Source organism: Globicephala melas, chromosome 20, assembly GCF_963455315.2.
Source record: "Globicephala melas chromosome 20, mGloMel1.2, whole genome shotgun sequence".
Lineage (NCBI taxonomy): Eukaryota > Metazoa > Chordata > Mammalia > Artiodactyla > Delphinidae > Globicephala > Globicephala melas.
The window spans coordinates 9,434,256-9,449,484 of NC_083333.1; the positions used below are offsets into that span (position 1 = coordinate 9,434,256).

The 15,229-nt window shown below is 49.9% G+C and overlaps 1 protein-coding gene and 1 pseudogene across 1 annotated transcript in view; one reads left to right on the forward strand and one right to left on the reverse strand.

The window, feature by feature from the left end:
• Positions 1-3,487: 3,487 nt before the first annotated feature.
• On the reverse strand, positions 3,488-3,605 carry LOC115856206 (5S ribosomal RNA; annotated as a pseudogene).
• Positions 3,606-13,895: 10,290 nt separating this feature from the next.
• Positions 13,896-15,229, forward strand: part of SPNS3 (SPNS lysolipid transporter 3, sphingosine-1-phosphate (putative)) — a 40,316-nt gene continuing 38,982 nt past the window's right edge. Inside the window, 2 exon segments of the mRNA XM_030861706.2 lie at positions 13,896-13,941; positions 13,944-14,204. Coding sequence (XP_030717566.2) covers positions 13,896-13,941; positions 13,944-14,204 — 307 coding nt within the window.

Below are 15,229 nucleotides of genomic sequence, written 5' to 3' on the forward strand. Positions count from 1 at the left end.
GAGCCTGCGCTCTAGAACCTGCGAGCTACAAGTACTGAGCCCATGTGCCACAACTACTGAAGGTCGCACGCCTAGAGCCCATGCTCTGCAACAAGAGAAGCCACCACAATGAGAAGCCCACGCACCCCAATGAAGAGTAGCCCCCGCTCGCCACAACTAGAGAAAGCCAGTGCACAGCCAAAAATAAGAATAAATAAATAAATAAATAAATTTAAAAAAACAAACAAAAAAAGAAATACCTCTGCTGAAAATAATTAGTCCCAGGCTGGTGCAGCTGGTCGCCTAAGAAGCATGTTTCATTCACTCATTCAGAACATCCATTCTGTCTTGCTGCTCTGGTTAAGGCCTGGGCCAGACTCTGGAGGAGGCAGAAAGAGTGCCTTTCCTTTAAGGGGCTTACTGACTCATGGGAAAGAGAGAAAATCCCAATAACGAGCAGTAAGTTTCAGGATAAAGATAAGTACTCAGCCAAGCCTGCAGGCTTCCTGGAGGAGGTGACCTCTGAGTGGAGTTTGGAAACACCAGTAGGAGGTGGTATCATGAGCCCAATGGGTGGATATTGAAAGCTCAGGGAACACTGAGAGCCGGGGATGGGGAAAGTTTAGAAAATTCCCTTCCTTTTTTTCATCTGTCTCTGCCCACTTCCTCTTTCCCTCTCTCTTTCTTCCTTTCCTTCTCTTTTCCCATCTTCCCTTTAGTTTGGCAGCCTCCCTCAGCCTCACCCTGCCCCCAGTTCGGGCCCACCACTCACCAGGGCTAGGTCCCTATTAACTGCTAGTCCTTGTATTCATAGCTTCCAAGGGAAAGGAGGAATTTTCAAAATTGCTACCAAATCAAGAGAGCCCAGGGAATTCCCTGGAGGTCTAGTGGTTAGGGCCCAGCTTTGATCCCTGAGTGGGGATCTAAGATCCTGCAAGCCTTGTGGTATGGCCAAAAAAGAAAAAAAACAAAACAGGGGAGCCCAGGTGAAGAGGGGAAGTGGGCTTCTGCAGTCACAAAATCCTGACCTTTCTGGTGTAGCTGCACCCATGCAGCACCGGCAGCCCTGACCCTGCCTCAGCCACAGGTATAGCACATGGTCGGTCATGTTTATCTTGTTTTGTCTCATAGCATTATTTTTTGGTGTGATCATAAAAACTATACAGGCCACTACTTTTTCTTTTTTAATATTATTATGTAAGTGAGATACTGCAGAAAATTTAGCATATACAAATGAGACAGTAAGGTAGTACAGGGAATTCCCTGGCGTTCCAGTGGTTAGGGCTCAGTGCTTTCACTACTGGGGCCTGGGTTCAGTCCCTTTTTGGGGAACTAAGATCCCGTAAGCATGACCAAAAAAAAAAAAAAAGAAAAAGATAGTATAGCAAAAAGGAGAGGAGCACAGAGTTCAGAACCAGGTGGGGCAGTTATTTAGCCCCTTTGGGGCTGTTTCTGATTCTAAAAAATAAGTATAGTTATCATACCCAATTCACAGGTAGTTGGCAGGGTCCAGCACATGGTGAGTACTATTTAATATTTGCTATTATTACTATTGGAAAGTAAAGAAAAAAGAAAAAAAAGAAAGGAAAAAAAGTACCTATAATTCTAGGAGCCTGAGATAAATACTGTTAACTCTTTGGGATATATGCTTCTATACTTTTGCCCTGGGTATATGCTTTATAAAAATGGTCGGTTCTGGGCTTCCCTGATGGCGCAGTGGTTGAGAGTCCGCCTGCCGATGCAGGGGATACGGGTTCGTGCCCCGGTCCGGGAAGATCCCACATGCCGCGGAACGGCTAGGTCCGTGAGCCATGGCCGCTGAGCCTGCGCGTCCGGAGCCTGTGCTCCAAAACGGGAGAAGCCACAGCAGTGAGAGGCCCGCGTACAGCAAAAAAAAAAAAAAAAAAAAAAAGGTCGGTTCCATAATGTGGGATACAATATGATCACAGCTCTTATTTTCCCAGTTAATCACTCATGATTGCATGTGTCTCATTAGCAAGAAATCCAGGATCTTTAGACCACCCTGAATTATCCATGAGCTTTGGGGGTTTATACTATGCCTGGAATAGTTCATGACTGCTGTTGCTTCTTATGGCCACATGGTGTCACTATTGGAGCCTGATCCCAACCAGTCCATAGGACTTGCTGGTGAAGGATGCTGTTGTGTCCTTTTGAAAACCGGCTAAACTCAGCTAGGGGCTTGCAGGCTTGAGATCCCAAGCCTGTGGCTCTCAGTGCGAAGCAGCTCTCTTTCCTGTACACTTCCCCCTAGTTAGTGTGCCCGCTAGCTTCAGGAGCCCCAGGTTAGGACAGTATTTCCTTTTCTCCTTGGGAACCCACACCAGGGGCTTGTTTAAACCCTCCAAATATAAAGGGTCACCTGACACCCCCTTATCCTGGGAGTGTGGTCACTTCCTCTTGTAGGGCACCGAAGTGGTTAGCTTTCTGTGAAAGATGTTGTTTGCTCACACAACGGCTACTTGCCTACTTCTTCTTTACTAACGGAGGCAGCCTCCCACGGGGCCCACCTTCCCAGCTTCTCTTGCAGCTGGGTCACAGACATTGGCTCAAACCTGGCTGGAGGGTCTTGAGGGGATGCTGGCTGGGGGATTTCTGGGGAAGATTTTCCTCTCTGATAAATACACATGAATATATTTCAGGAGAAATCTTCCTTATTGGGACTTCCCTGACCGTCCAGTGGTCAAGACTTCACCTTCCAATGTAGGAGGTGCGGGTTTGATTCCTGGTCAGGGAGCTAAGATCCCACATGCCTCTCGGCCAAAAAACCTAAAACATAAGCAGTATTGTAACAAATTCAATAAAGACTTCAAAAATGGTCCACATCAAAAAAATCTTTAAAAAAAGAAAAGAAATCTTCCTTCTTATATGTGAGAGGGCAAACCTGCAGACGAAGGCTGAGGTAGCCAGCCTTCAAGAAGATCTCCAGGTAGCTTTGCCTCCTGGTTTCCATGCCCTTGTGTAGTCCTCTCGTGCAGTGAATCAGGGCTGGCCTATGTGACCGATTAGAATACAGCAGAATGCAGACTTAGAGGGCTAGATTGTGAAAGGTATTGAAGTTTCTGCCCTGGTCCCTATTGGATTGCTCCCTCTGGAGGGAGCAAGCCACCACACTGTAAGGACACATACCCCACTGTGAGGACACATACCCCACCGTGAGGACACTCAGGCAGATCTGCAGAGAGGAGTCAACAGCCAGTGCCGACTTGCCAGCCATGTGGGTGAACCATGGGGGTCCTTGGAAGTGGACCCTCCAGCTCCAGTCAAGCCTTCAGATGGGCACAGCCCCAGGTGACATCTCACTGCACCACATGGGAGACTGAGCCAGAACCCCCAGTAAGCTGCTCTGACCCACTGAAGCCGTGAGGGATAATAAATATTGTTGCTTAAAGCCATACATTTGGGGGGGGGTTGTTATACAGCAATAGATAAGTACTCAAAGGCCAACACTATAAAGACTTCAGAGAGGAAAGATGGAAAACACTGGTGTCTTCGATGACATCATGGTGCCACTGAGTTCTCTCATCCAAGTACTAACCAGGCCCGACCCTGCTTAGCTTCCGAGATCAGATGAGATCGGGCGTGTTCAGGGTGGTATGGCCATAGACCATGGTGCCACTGAGTTAACCAACCCTGAAACCTCCTACTTCCCATCCCTTAGAGTGAGAGACGTACACACAAACTGCAAAGCTGAGTGGACCTTCTAGGGCCATCCAATCCCTCCACCACCATGGCTACCAACATTCAGATAGGGTAGTTGAGGCGCAGAGAGGGAAAGCCTCTGGTTTGCCCCTCGTAGTGTTGGACCCCAGGCTTCCTACGTGGTCATCCATGACTCTGTGTTGCCCCACGCCGGCCTCCTGCTCCTGGGACGTGATGTTCTTCTGTTTTATTCCTAAAATGCCTCTTGGGCAACGCCTCTTCATAAAAAACCCCTCTAGAGGTCAAATCCTGAATCCCTGGTAGGAACCCACCTTTGGAAGCCGAGGAGTCCAAGGCAGTCGGTCGTATTCTGATGCTGTGCTCCTGGCCAACACCCAGTCTCCTGGATTTGACCAATCCCGGGGGTTCTGACTCCTTGAGCTGCTCCCTTGCTCTGAAAGCCAAGGCAGGGTGGCATTCTGGGCTGGCATAGTGAGGGCTGGACCTGGAAAGGGGTGACCATGACCAGCGTATCTGGGGCAGCTGCCTCTGGATGGGGGGCGGCTCTGTCTCAGTGTTCACTAGCTGCAGCGCTCTTGTGTAGTTTGCATGAGTGTGAGTGTGTGTGTGTGCTTGCAGGCTTGGCTTCTCACTCATGCACTCATACTTGAGGGTGTAGCTCTGCCCGTCACTCCTCGGCCCTGAGGGCAGGGCTGAGACCAAAGTCTCATCTATGTGTGCCGGGGAAAACCCTGTTTTATTTAACACTGACATAGCATTTCCTCAACACCAGGCAAAGTTCTAGGCACATTTCAAACTCATTTAAGCTGCAACAACCCTACAAGGTATGTACTGTCATTATCCCCATTTTATAAATTTATTTATTTACTTATTTTTGGCTGTGTTGGGTCTTCGTTGCTGCGTGCGGGCTTTCTCTAATTGTGGTGAGCGGGGGCTACTCTTCGTTGCGGTGCGCAGGCTTCTCATTGCTGTGGCTTCTCTTGTTGCAGAGCACGGGCTCTAGGGCACGCAGGCTCAGTAGTTGTGGCGCGCAGGCTCAGTTGCTCTGCGGCATGTGGGATCTTCCCGGGCTGAAACCAGTGTCCCCTGCGTTGGCAGGTGGATTCTGAACCACTGCGCCACCAGGGAAGTCCCATCCCCATTTTATAGATGGGATAATAGAGGCACAGAGAGGTTGATTGGCCTAAGATCAAGGGGTCAGTGAGTAGTGAGTCTGGCTCCGGGTTAGGATCTTAGCCATGATGCCAGCCTGCCTGCGTGTGCTCAGGCTGAAAGGCCTGATTCTGAACTTCCCTATGTTTCACAAAGACCATCCACATGGGGTTTGTGGTTGGACTGCATGGCAGAGGCCAAGGACCAATCACTACCATCATCATCATCACCATCATCGTCATAACAATAATAATTGTCACCGAATGCTTCCTACATGCCAGGCTCTATGCCGGGAATGTTACGCGTACTTATCTCAGTTCGTCCTCACAGTTAACCCCTCCAGCACATATTCTTCTCTCTGTATCACACATGAGATCATTGAGGCTCAGAGAGGCTGGGGACTTGCCCAAGGTACACAGCTAGGAAGAAGCAAAATCGGAATTCGAATCCAGGCTCGTCAGACGGCAAAGCTCGTTTCCTTGCCATGTCACCAGACTGGTTTTTTGTTTGTTTGCTTTAACTTAAAAAAAAAATTGAGGTGAAATTCACATAACATAAAATTTTAAACGTTTTAAAGCATGCAATTCGGTGGCATTTGTTACATTCACTATACTGTGCAACCATCACCTCTATCAAGTCCCCAAAACATTTTCATCACCCCAAGCGAGAGAGACCTATGTACCTATGAAGCATTCCCTCCTCTCAGCCCCTGGCAACCACTAATCTGTTTTCTATTTCTATAGACTTAACTATTTGGGGTATTTCATGTAAATGGAATCATATATTGTGTGACTTTTTGTGTCTGGCTTCTCTCACTTAGTGTGTTTTTGAAATTTAGCCACGTTGTACATGGGTCAGGACCTCATTCCTCTTTATGGATGACTAATATTCCATCGCAGGTATACACCACATGTTGTTTACTGATTTTTCAGTTGATGGACATTTGTTTCCACCTTTTGGCAAGTGTGAATAGCACTGCTATGAACATTCATGTGAAAGTGTTTCTTTGAGCCCCTATTTTCAGTTCTTTTGGGCATATGCTTAGGAGTAGAATTGCTGGGTCATGTGGCATTCTATGATTCACCTTATTTTTTTAAATTGGAGTATAGTTGCTTTACACTGCTGTGTAGGTTTCTGCTGTACGGCAAAGTGAATCAGCTATACGTATAAATATAGCCCCTCTTTTTTGGATTTCCTTCCCACGTAGGTCACCACAGAGCACTGAGTAGAGTTCCCTGGGCTATACAGTAGGGTCTCATTAGTTATCTATTTTATACAGAGTATCAATAGTGTATATATGTCAATCCCAATCTCCCAATTCATCCCACCCCCCACCTTTCCCCTTTGGTGTCCATATGTTTGTTCTCTATGTCTGTGTCTCTATTTCTGCTTTGCAGATAAGATCATCTATACCATTTTTCTAGATTCCACATATATGTGTTAATATACGATATTTGTTTTTCTCTTTCTGACTTCACTCTGTATGACAGTTTGTAGATCCATCCACGTCTCTGCAAATGACACAATTTCGTTCCTTTTTATGGCTGAGTAATATTCCATTGAATATATGTACCACATCTTCTTTATCTATTCCTCTGTTGATGGACATTTAGGTTGCTTCCATGTCCTGGATATTGTAAATAGTGCTGCAATGAACATTCGGGTGCATACATCTTTTTGAATTATGGTTTTATTTGGGTATATACCCAAGAGTGGGATTGCTGGGTCATATTGTAGTTCTACTTTTAGTTTTTAAAGGAACCTCTGTACTGTTCTCCATAGTGGCTGTATTAGTTTACATTTCCACCAACAGTGTAAGAGGGTACCCTTTTCTCCACACCCTCTCTAGCATTTATTGTTTGTAGATTTTTAAAAATTTTTATTTATTTATTTTATTTTTGGCTGCATTGGGTCTTTGTTACTGCACGCGGGCTTTCTCTAGTTGCAGTGAGCGGGGACTAGTCTTCGTTGTGGTGCACAGGCTTCTCATTGCAGTGGCTTCTCTTGTTGGGGAGCACGGGTTCTAGGCTCGCGGGCTTCAGTAGTTGTGGCTCGCAGGATCAGTAGTTGTGGCGCATGGGCTTAGTTGCTCCACTGTATGTGGGATCTTCCCAGACCAGGGCTCGAACCCTTGTCCCCTGAATTGGCGGGCGAATTCTTAACCACTGCGTCACCAGGGAAGCTCCATTGCCCATTTTTAATTGAGTTGTTTGTCATTTTGTGGTTTATCTTTTTATTTAGAAATAACTTTCAACTTACAGAAAAATTACAATATAGTACAAAGAAACCCAAGCAATCTTTACCCGAATTCATCTATTATTAACATTTTGCCCCATTTGCTTTCTTGCTGTATCTGTTTTTTCTTTTTTTTTTCCTGAACCACTCGAATGTAAGTTGCTTACAGGATGGCCCTTTACCCCTAAATGCTTCAGTGCAAGGATTTCACTTACATAACCGTAGTGCAGTCATCAACTTCAGTAAATTCAACACTGATCTATTTCTTCCTAATCTATCATCTACATTCCAATTTTATCCATTGATCCAATAATATGCATTTCTTCCTCCAGTTTAGGACCCAGTCCAGGATCCCATATTGCATTTAATTATCATATCTCTTTCATCTCCTTTAATGTGAAACAATCCCTCAGTCTTTCTTAGTCTTTTGTGACCTTGACATTTTGAATAATACAGTTCCTTTAAAAAAAATATAGTCTTCTATACTCTTACCATCTGATCTAGCAATTGTGTTTCTTGGTATTTACCCAAAGGAGTTAAAAACTTACGGCCACACAAAAACTTGCACATGGATGTTTTTTTATCAGCTTTATTTATAATTGCCCAAACTTGCAAGCATCCAAGATGCCCTTCAGGAGGTGAATGGATAAACCACGGCCCATCCAGACAATGGAATATTATGCAGTACTAAGAAGAAATGAGAACCTGCTAAAGAGGCAGCCGGTGGTGCCCTGCTCGCCTGCGTCAGCGCCCTAGGCTGGTAGGACCTGCTCCCTTCCCTTGCCTCAAGGTGCTCTTCAGAATCTGAAAAGGAAGCAGTTGGGGGCATGGTGCCCGTGAGCTGGGGCGCACACCAGGGACATCTTTCGTCCCCAGGTCCCTCCCCGAGCTTGAGGTCAGAACAGAGATGAGAGTCTAGAGGAGAAAGGAAACTCGCCCTTTGGGCTGATGCCCATGCCGGGAAAGCTCTGGCTGACTCTTCGTGGTGCAAGCATCTCGGTCTTCATTTTACACATGAGCAGACTTGAAGCTTAGAGGAACCCATTCATTTCTTAGTCCAACAGTTAATTAAAGCACCTACTTTGTGCCGGGCCCTGGGTTAGGCTCTGGAGACACAACCACGAACAAGACACGCGCTCATGAAGGAAGACACAAAACATAAGGGAGTGATGCCCAACTGAACTTGAGCCCGCAGAGGTCCGCACAGGGGTGCCCAGCTCTGCCACACATGTATCAATACAGAGTGGCGGGCTGCCTCCCTGGACCTGTTTCTCCATGAGGAAGTAGAGAACATCTGCTCCCTTCCCCTAACTTTCTGGAAAGAAGGCCAGGGAGGAAGAGCCCTCTCTCCCCCAAGGTCCTGGTTCTTTTGGACAGGTCCACTTGCCAGAAGACCAAGGGGGCTCATTTCTGCCGAAGCTGCAGGGATAGGCCTCAGGGCACAGAGCCATAGTGACCTCACTGCCGGAGCAGGTGCAGGGGGATGGGATAGTTTCTAACTCAGGGGCACAACCTTTAGACACAGGACCTCCTCCTCTTTCAAACACTGCGTGGCTGGAGAGCCAGGAGCTAGAGCTGTCTCCCTACATGGTCTCTATAAAGCAGTGCTGGATAGCTGGGGCCGGACTAAGAGCTGCTGGCAGGTAGATCTGGTTTCCCGTACCAGCCGTGGCTGTGGGCAGTTCACTTAAGCCCCTCTGAGTCTCAGTTTCATCCCAGAAATGGAGGAAATGACAGTATTTACCGTATAGAGGTGTTGGGAGATCAAATGAGATAATGCATTTAAAATGCTGTACAGTGGTTAAGAATCCACCTGCCAATGCAGGGGACACGGTTCGAGCCCTGGTCCAGGAAGATCCCACATGCTGTGGAGCAACTAAGCCCGTGCACCACAACTACTGAGCCTGCGCTCTAGAGCCTGTGAGCCACAACTACTGAGCCCGCGTGCCACAACTACTGAAGCCCCTGCGCCTAGAGCCCGTGCTCCGCAACAAGAGAAGCCACCACAATGAGAAGCCCACGCACCACAACGAAGAGTAGCCCCAGCTCGTCGCAGCAAGAGAAAGCCGCGTGCAGCAATGAAGACCCAGTGTAGCCAAAAATAAATAAATTAAATAAATAAATTTTTAAAAAAAGAAGAAGAAGAAGAAATGAGCTCTCAAGCCGTGAAACAACATGGAGGAAACTTCAATGCAAATGACTAAGAGAAAGAAGCCAATCTGAAAGGGCTACATCGTGTAAGATTCCAACTATATGACATTCTGGAAAAGGCAAAACTACGGAGACAGTAAAAATATCAGTGGTTGTCAGAGGATGAGGGGAGGGAGGGATGAACAGGCAGAGCACAGAGGATTTTAGGGCAATAAAACTATTCTGTGACACTATAATGGTGAGTACATGCGGTACGTTTGTCCAAACCCATAGAAGGTACCACACCAAGAATGAACCCTAATGTAAACTATGGACTCTGAGTGATAATGATGGGTCAAGGTCATCAACTGAAGCAAATGTCCCACTCGGGAGGGTGGGGTGCTAATAATAGGGGAGGCTATGCGTGTGTGGGGCAAGTGGGAGTAAAGAGTAAAGAGGGGTAAATGGGAAATCCTAACCCTTTGCTCAGTTTTGCTGTGAACCTAAAACTCTAAAAAATAAAGTCTATTAAAAAAAGTCTATTAAAAAAATAGTGTCCCTCATTTGGGTTTGTCTGATGTTTCCACGTGATTAGATTGGGGTCATGCATTCCTGGTGGGAATCCTGCCCCTCGTTGGTGATGCTATTTTAATCCTTTGGTCAAGACGTTGCCTGATTCTCCTCCTGTATCGTTACCCTTCCCCCCACCTGCTACTAATAAACAATCTGTAAAGAGACACTTTAAGAGCATGCCAATATCTTTCCCCTCATCAAAAATCTCCCGCTAAACTTCACATCCAGTGTTGAGTTTTGCCCACAGGCTGCCTTCCTGTCGGCCGCCCCTCGCTGTCTTTGTTTCTCCGGTTAGGACATTACGTAGGAGCAGGTTAGCCTCCGCTTCCGGTCCAGTCCAGTGTCGCTCTCCTGGCCAACACCCAGCCTTCCTGATCTGACCCGGGTTCGAGTCCCTCATTCACAGCCCATCTCATGTGTGGCAGCCAGACCTTCCCACAGCGAGTGGGACTCTGGGAGACTCGTCTCATTTCCTGTCCTGCAAAGCTTCTCTTTCTCACGGCTGCTACCATAGCCCCAGGCTAGGTCAAAAGGACCAGCCACCCTGGGTGGTGAGGCCAGGAGCTCTCTTCCCCCCAGCAGGCCTCAGGGGCTGTGGATGGTGAAATCTCACCTTCGAGGCTGCACTGGGATCAGTAGAGACCTGCAGTAAGATATCGAGCGGTTAGGGCAGCTGCTTTGAGGTTGGGCGGCTGGGAGCCCACAGGAAGTGACTTGGTGCAGATCTGATGCGTCTTTACCCCGGCACCCATCCCGGGACGGGAGCTGCAGGCTGGCGAGGCTGGGGGCATGTCCGCGGAGTGCGGGGAACCTGGGCCCGAGGGGCTTCAGGGCTGGTCCCCGGGGCCAGGCGGGCACTCAAGGGCAATGGGCTCGGGTCCGTGCCCCTCTCCATCCACGCCCACCCCCTGGAGCCTGCCCCGCTGGAGAGCTTACGTGGCTGCTGCCGTGCTCTGCTACATCAACCTCCTGAACTACATGAACTGGTTCATCATTGCAGGTGAGGAAGGGGACGGGCATCCTGGGCGGCACTTGCCCATCTACCTGCTGGCTGCCCTGCCACCAGCCGGTGCTGTGTATCCACAGTGGGCTTCTGTCCAGCAGACTTTCTTCTTGTGCAGCACATCCCTGCTATTCTTACCCCCGGCCTGGTTTCAGCCTGGCCTGAAATGGGGGAGGGTCAAATGAGTTCCCAATCCAGCCCCAAACTGTATATGCACCCAGGTGTGGGTGCACAATGGTGGGTGGGTGAGGACAGCAGGGAGGACTGGGCCTCGGGCAAATGTCTGGTGGTTCTGGGTGGAAGGTCGGGGTGAGGTCGTGGAGGACAGGGTGGCCTGGCCCTGCTCCCAAGCAAGAACTAGCTGGCTGGTTGTTTCTGGGGCATCAGGCTGCGTGCAAACTTTGCACATTCTGCCTTCCTTCCTGTAGGCCCCAGGGCTCAACCTGCTGTGTCTTCATGTCACTCACTCATGCACTTATTCATTTGTCCATTCATTCATTCAAGATTCAGCCTTTTCTCTCTTGATCGCGGATTCCTTCAAGATCGACTGAGCACTATGGGCCTTGGGGACCCTCTGGTGGGCCTTGGGGACCCAGGGGAGGGGAAGTCAACCTTGTAGCTCCTGAACTCAGGAATGAGCCTCATGGGGCAGAGGGACAGAGGAGCCTGGGGAGCTCCGAGGAGGTGCTTGCAGCAGGCGGGGCCCTCCTCCGAGCCCAGGGTATGGATTCAGCAGTTACCAGCTCGCAGCTGTGGAATGAATGGGCCTGGGGTTGCAGATAGCACCAGACCCAGTGGGCGTGTCTGTCTTCAAGGAGCTCAGAGGCATACAGGACACACGTAGAAGGGGCTCTAATCCAGGACAGACTTGGGAGAGCATCATTTGGGCAGCCCCAGGATGAAAAACTGAGGGTTCCGACAGAATTCACAGAGGAGGGGCATATGGTTTGGGTCTTGAAGGCTGAAAAAATCGGTAAAGCAGGGAATGGGGTCAGGCAAGGGCGTTCAGAGAGAGGGGTCGGCGTGAGCCAGAGCACATGGGGCCAAAGTGCATGCTCTGATCAGGAGAGGAGCTGGGGGAAGCGGCAACTTATTCTAAAAGGGTGTTTGGGGCTGGATCATAGGTTTCTTGGGGGCCAGGCTGGGAGCTTGCACTTTCTGCTGAGGCCGTGGGGAGCAAGTGGGGAGACTGTAATCAGAGTTGAGGCCCTGATGGAGGCAAGAGGAGACAGGGAGGTCAGTCAGAGGCTACCACTAGGATTAGACTGGAGCTGGGGAGGCATGAGTTGGACTGGGGGTGGAGGGCATGAAGGGGAGAGGAGGGGTCAACCAGGCATGTGGAGCTCTTTCAGCCCCGCAGGCTGGGATCCCTGCTTTCCTGGGAGGCCGCTGGCTGGGCTGTCAGTCCCTGAGTCCTCCCGGCCTGAGGCACTTTCCCTGATGGGAATTCCTCTGGCTGTGTGAGTAGCAAGGCTGTGGTTATTGGGCTGAGGGAGACCAGGGGAAGTGAAACCCCACAGAGTGCCTGGGGACGGTTGGAGCAGGTGATTGTCAGCCACTAGAATTCTCTGGTGTGAAGCAGGTCTTTGGCAGGCCAGAGGGACAGAGGAAAGATAAAAACAAGGCTGGGACTTCCCTGGTGGCACAGTGGTTAAGAATCCACCTGCCAATGCGGGGGACACGGGTTTCAGCCCTGGTCCGGGAAGATCCCACATGCCGCGGAGCAACTAAGCCCGTGCGCCACAACTACCGAGCCTGCGCTCTAGGGCCCATGAGCCACAACTACTGAGCCCGTGTGCCACAACTACCGAGCCTGCGCTCTAGGGCCCATGAGCCACAACTACTGAGCCCGAGTGCCAGAACTACTGAAGCCCACGTGCCTAGAGCCCGTGCTCCACAGCAAGAGAAGCCACCGCAATGAGACGCCCACGCACCGCAACGAAGAGTAGCTCCAGCTCGTCGCGACAAGAGAAAGCCGCGCACAGCAATGAAGACCCAACGCAGCCAAGAAAAACAGAGCAGCGCAGGACTGGGGGGATCCCAGGAGCAGTCAAAACAAGGGGCTGAGTCCCAGTCCCCCAAATGAGTGCGAATATAGAGAATTTTTACTTAGCCATTTTCTTTGTTTACCTGTGTTGTCTCTTGCCAATGAATATGTCTAATTCGTGTAAGTAAAAGTATTAAAAGGGAAGGAAAGACATACAAGTTGGTATCTGGACGTTGTGGCAACTGGGTACAAAGTGAATATCAGAACAAAACCCTCTCACTTTGCTTCTCTGCTTCTTCCATCTTTTTCACCCACTGGCTGGTCTTACAGGTGTGGATGTGGGGCTTTCTTCTCCATCGTGGGGGTGTTTCTGCAGGGCTCCATTTGTGACTCTGGGTGGGAGGGTAGACCCAGCTCCCCTAATTCCAGCTGTACAGCCATAGGTGGCTGGAGCCTCTGTTTCTCCATCTGTATAATGGGGACAGTGATACTGAGGGCCCTCAGCCATCTCATAATGCAATCAAAGTGATGACAGGGCCAGAGCCTCACAGCTCAGATGAGCAGGTGCCTGGGACCGTGACTAACTCTGAAATACCACCAAGGGGCTGAGGGGATTTCGGCCTAGCAATCTCTCGGAGGGGCTTCAGAGCAAGAGCCTGCCACCCTCAGGGGCCGAGTTCGGACCTAAGTGGGACCCGCTGAAGCTCTCATGGGCATTCCGTGTTTGTGTGTCCATGCCTCTGGAAGAACATGCTTGTGTGTGCATGTGTGCAGGCCAGGGCACATATGACTTTGCATCTACATGCTCATGCAGGTATATGTATGTCTATGAATGTCTGGAGTTTGTATACAAGCAGGGCTGCACAATCCCAGGGACTTTCATTTACACTGTAGTCTAAGTGAACGGCTGCCGTCACTATGACTGTGACGTGAAGGGCAGCCCTGCACGAGTGCAAATGCATGCATGCCTGTGCGTGTGTCTTTACGTGTACATCTCAGTGTACGTATGTCCGGGTGTACGAGACTGGGCTTACACGCCTGTGAGTGCAGGCTCCTGTATGTGTATGTCTCGGTGCCTCTGGGAGTGCCTGTTTGCATGTAGCTGTGTGGATCTGCATGTCTGTGTGCCTGCATGACTAAGTGTCATGCTTGTGCATGAATGTGTGTGTATATCTGTGCCTTTGGGATGTGCTGGCTCCTGTATCTGTGTGTGTGTGTGTGTGTGTGTGTATGTGTTTGTGTACATGTGTGGGAGAGAGGGGAAGAGAACAGTGGGCCCGGGTGCCACACCGGTGCTGTGCTGGTCGGCTGCAGGCCTGTCCCAAATGCAGGGGCAGCTGCCCTTAGAGGCCTGGCAGGCAACTTCCCATTTCCTGAGCACTGTCCGTCTGCCCACAGGAGTTCTGCTGGACGTACAGAAGTTTTATCAGATCAGTGACAGCAATGCTGGTTTGCTTCAGACAGGTAAGGAGGGAATCCCCAGCCTGGGGCCCTGGGCTCATGCTGGGTGGGGGTCTTTCAGCAGGTCCTGCTCTGTGTCCATCTCCAGCTGCTGGGAAATGGGTGCCAGGCTGAGCCTCACTGAGTCCCTTGGCACAGAGGATGGGTGGTATTTGGGTGGGAGGGACAGTCTGGGTCGGAGAAGGAGGCAGCACAGGCTGGGATCTGGATGGTGCCTGAACAGCCTCTTAGGGTTTGAGGGTAGGAGCTGTGGAAGAAGCAACGGGAGCCGGGGCTGGAAAAGCCTCCCGAGTGGAGTTGCTCACTCATCCTTCACATCTGTTAAGCTCAGCTTTGTAGCCGGGGTTGAGAATTTCTGATGTGTGCTTTCCTCTCACGGACCTGATCGCTAGGACACAGACAGACAGACAGTGGACTTCCCTGGCAGTCCAGTGGTTAAGACTCTGGGCTTCCACTGCAGGGGGCATGGGTTCGATCCCTGGTTGGGGAACTAAGATCCCACATGCCTCGAGGAGCAGCCAAAAAAAAATAAAAAAAGGTAGACAGAGACACGTACCCCGCCCATGGGCTCAGGTGGGGTCTGGGCCCACTGGGGCCTACATTCCAGCAGTGGGGAGCAGCCACACCTCCCATTCCAAGGTTGGGGTCGCAAGGCATTAACTTTTCCCCAATGACTGGATGGCGACACACACATGCACACGCACATGTATGCACACACTGTCACAACACAGGATACACGTGTGTGTTCTTTACAGTTTTGAGAGAATTCATGTACAGATCGAGCCCGTATATTTCTTTCCTAAAATATATCTGCCTGAGAACAAGCATCTGGCTCTTTTTTTCCCACCTCCCCTTTAATACTCACCTGTCCACCATTTAAAACATATATTTATTTATTTATTTGGCTGTGCCAGGTCTTAGTTGTGGCATGTGGGATCTAGTTCCCTGACCAGGGATCAAACCCGGGCTCCCTGCATTGGGAGCGTGGAGTCTTAACTGCTGGACCACCAAGGAAGTTCCCGTCCACC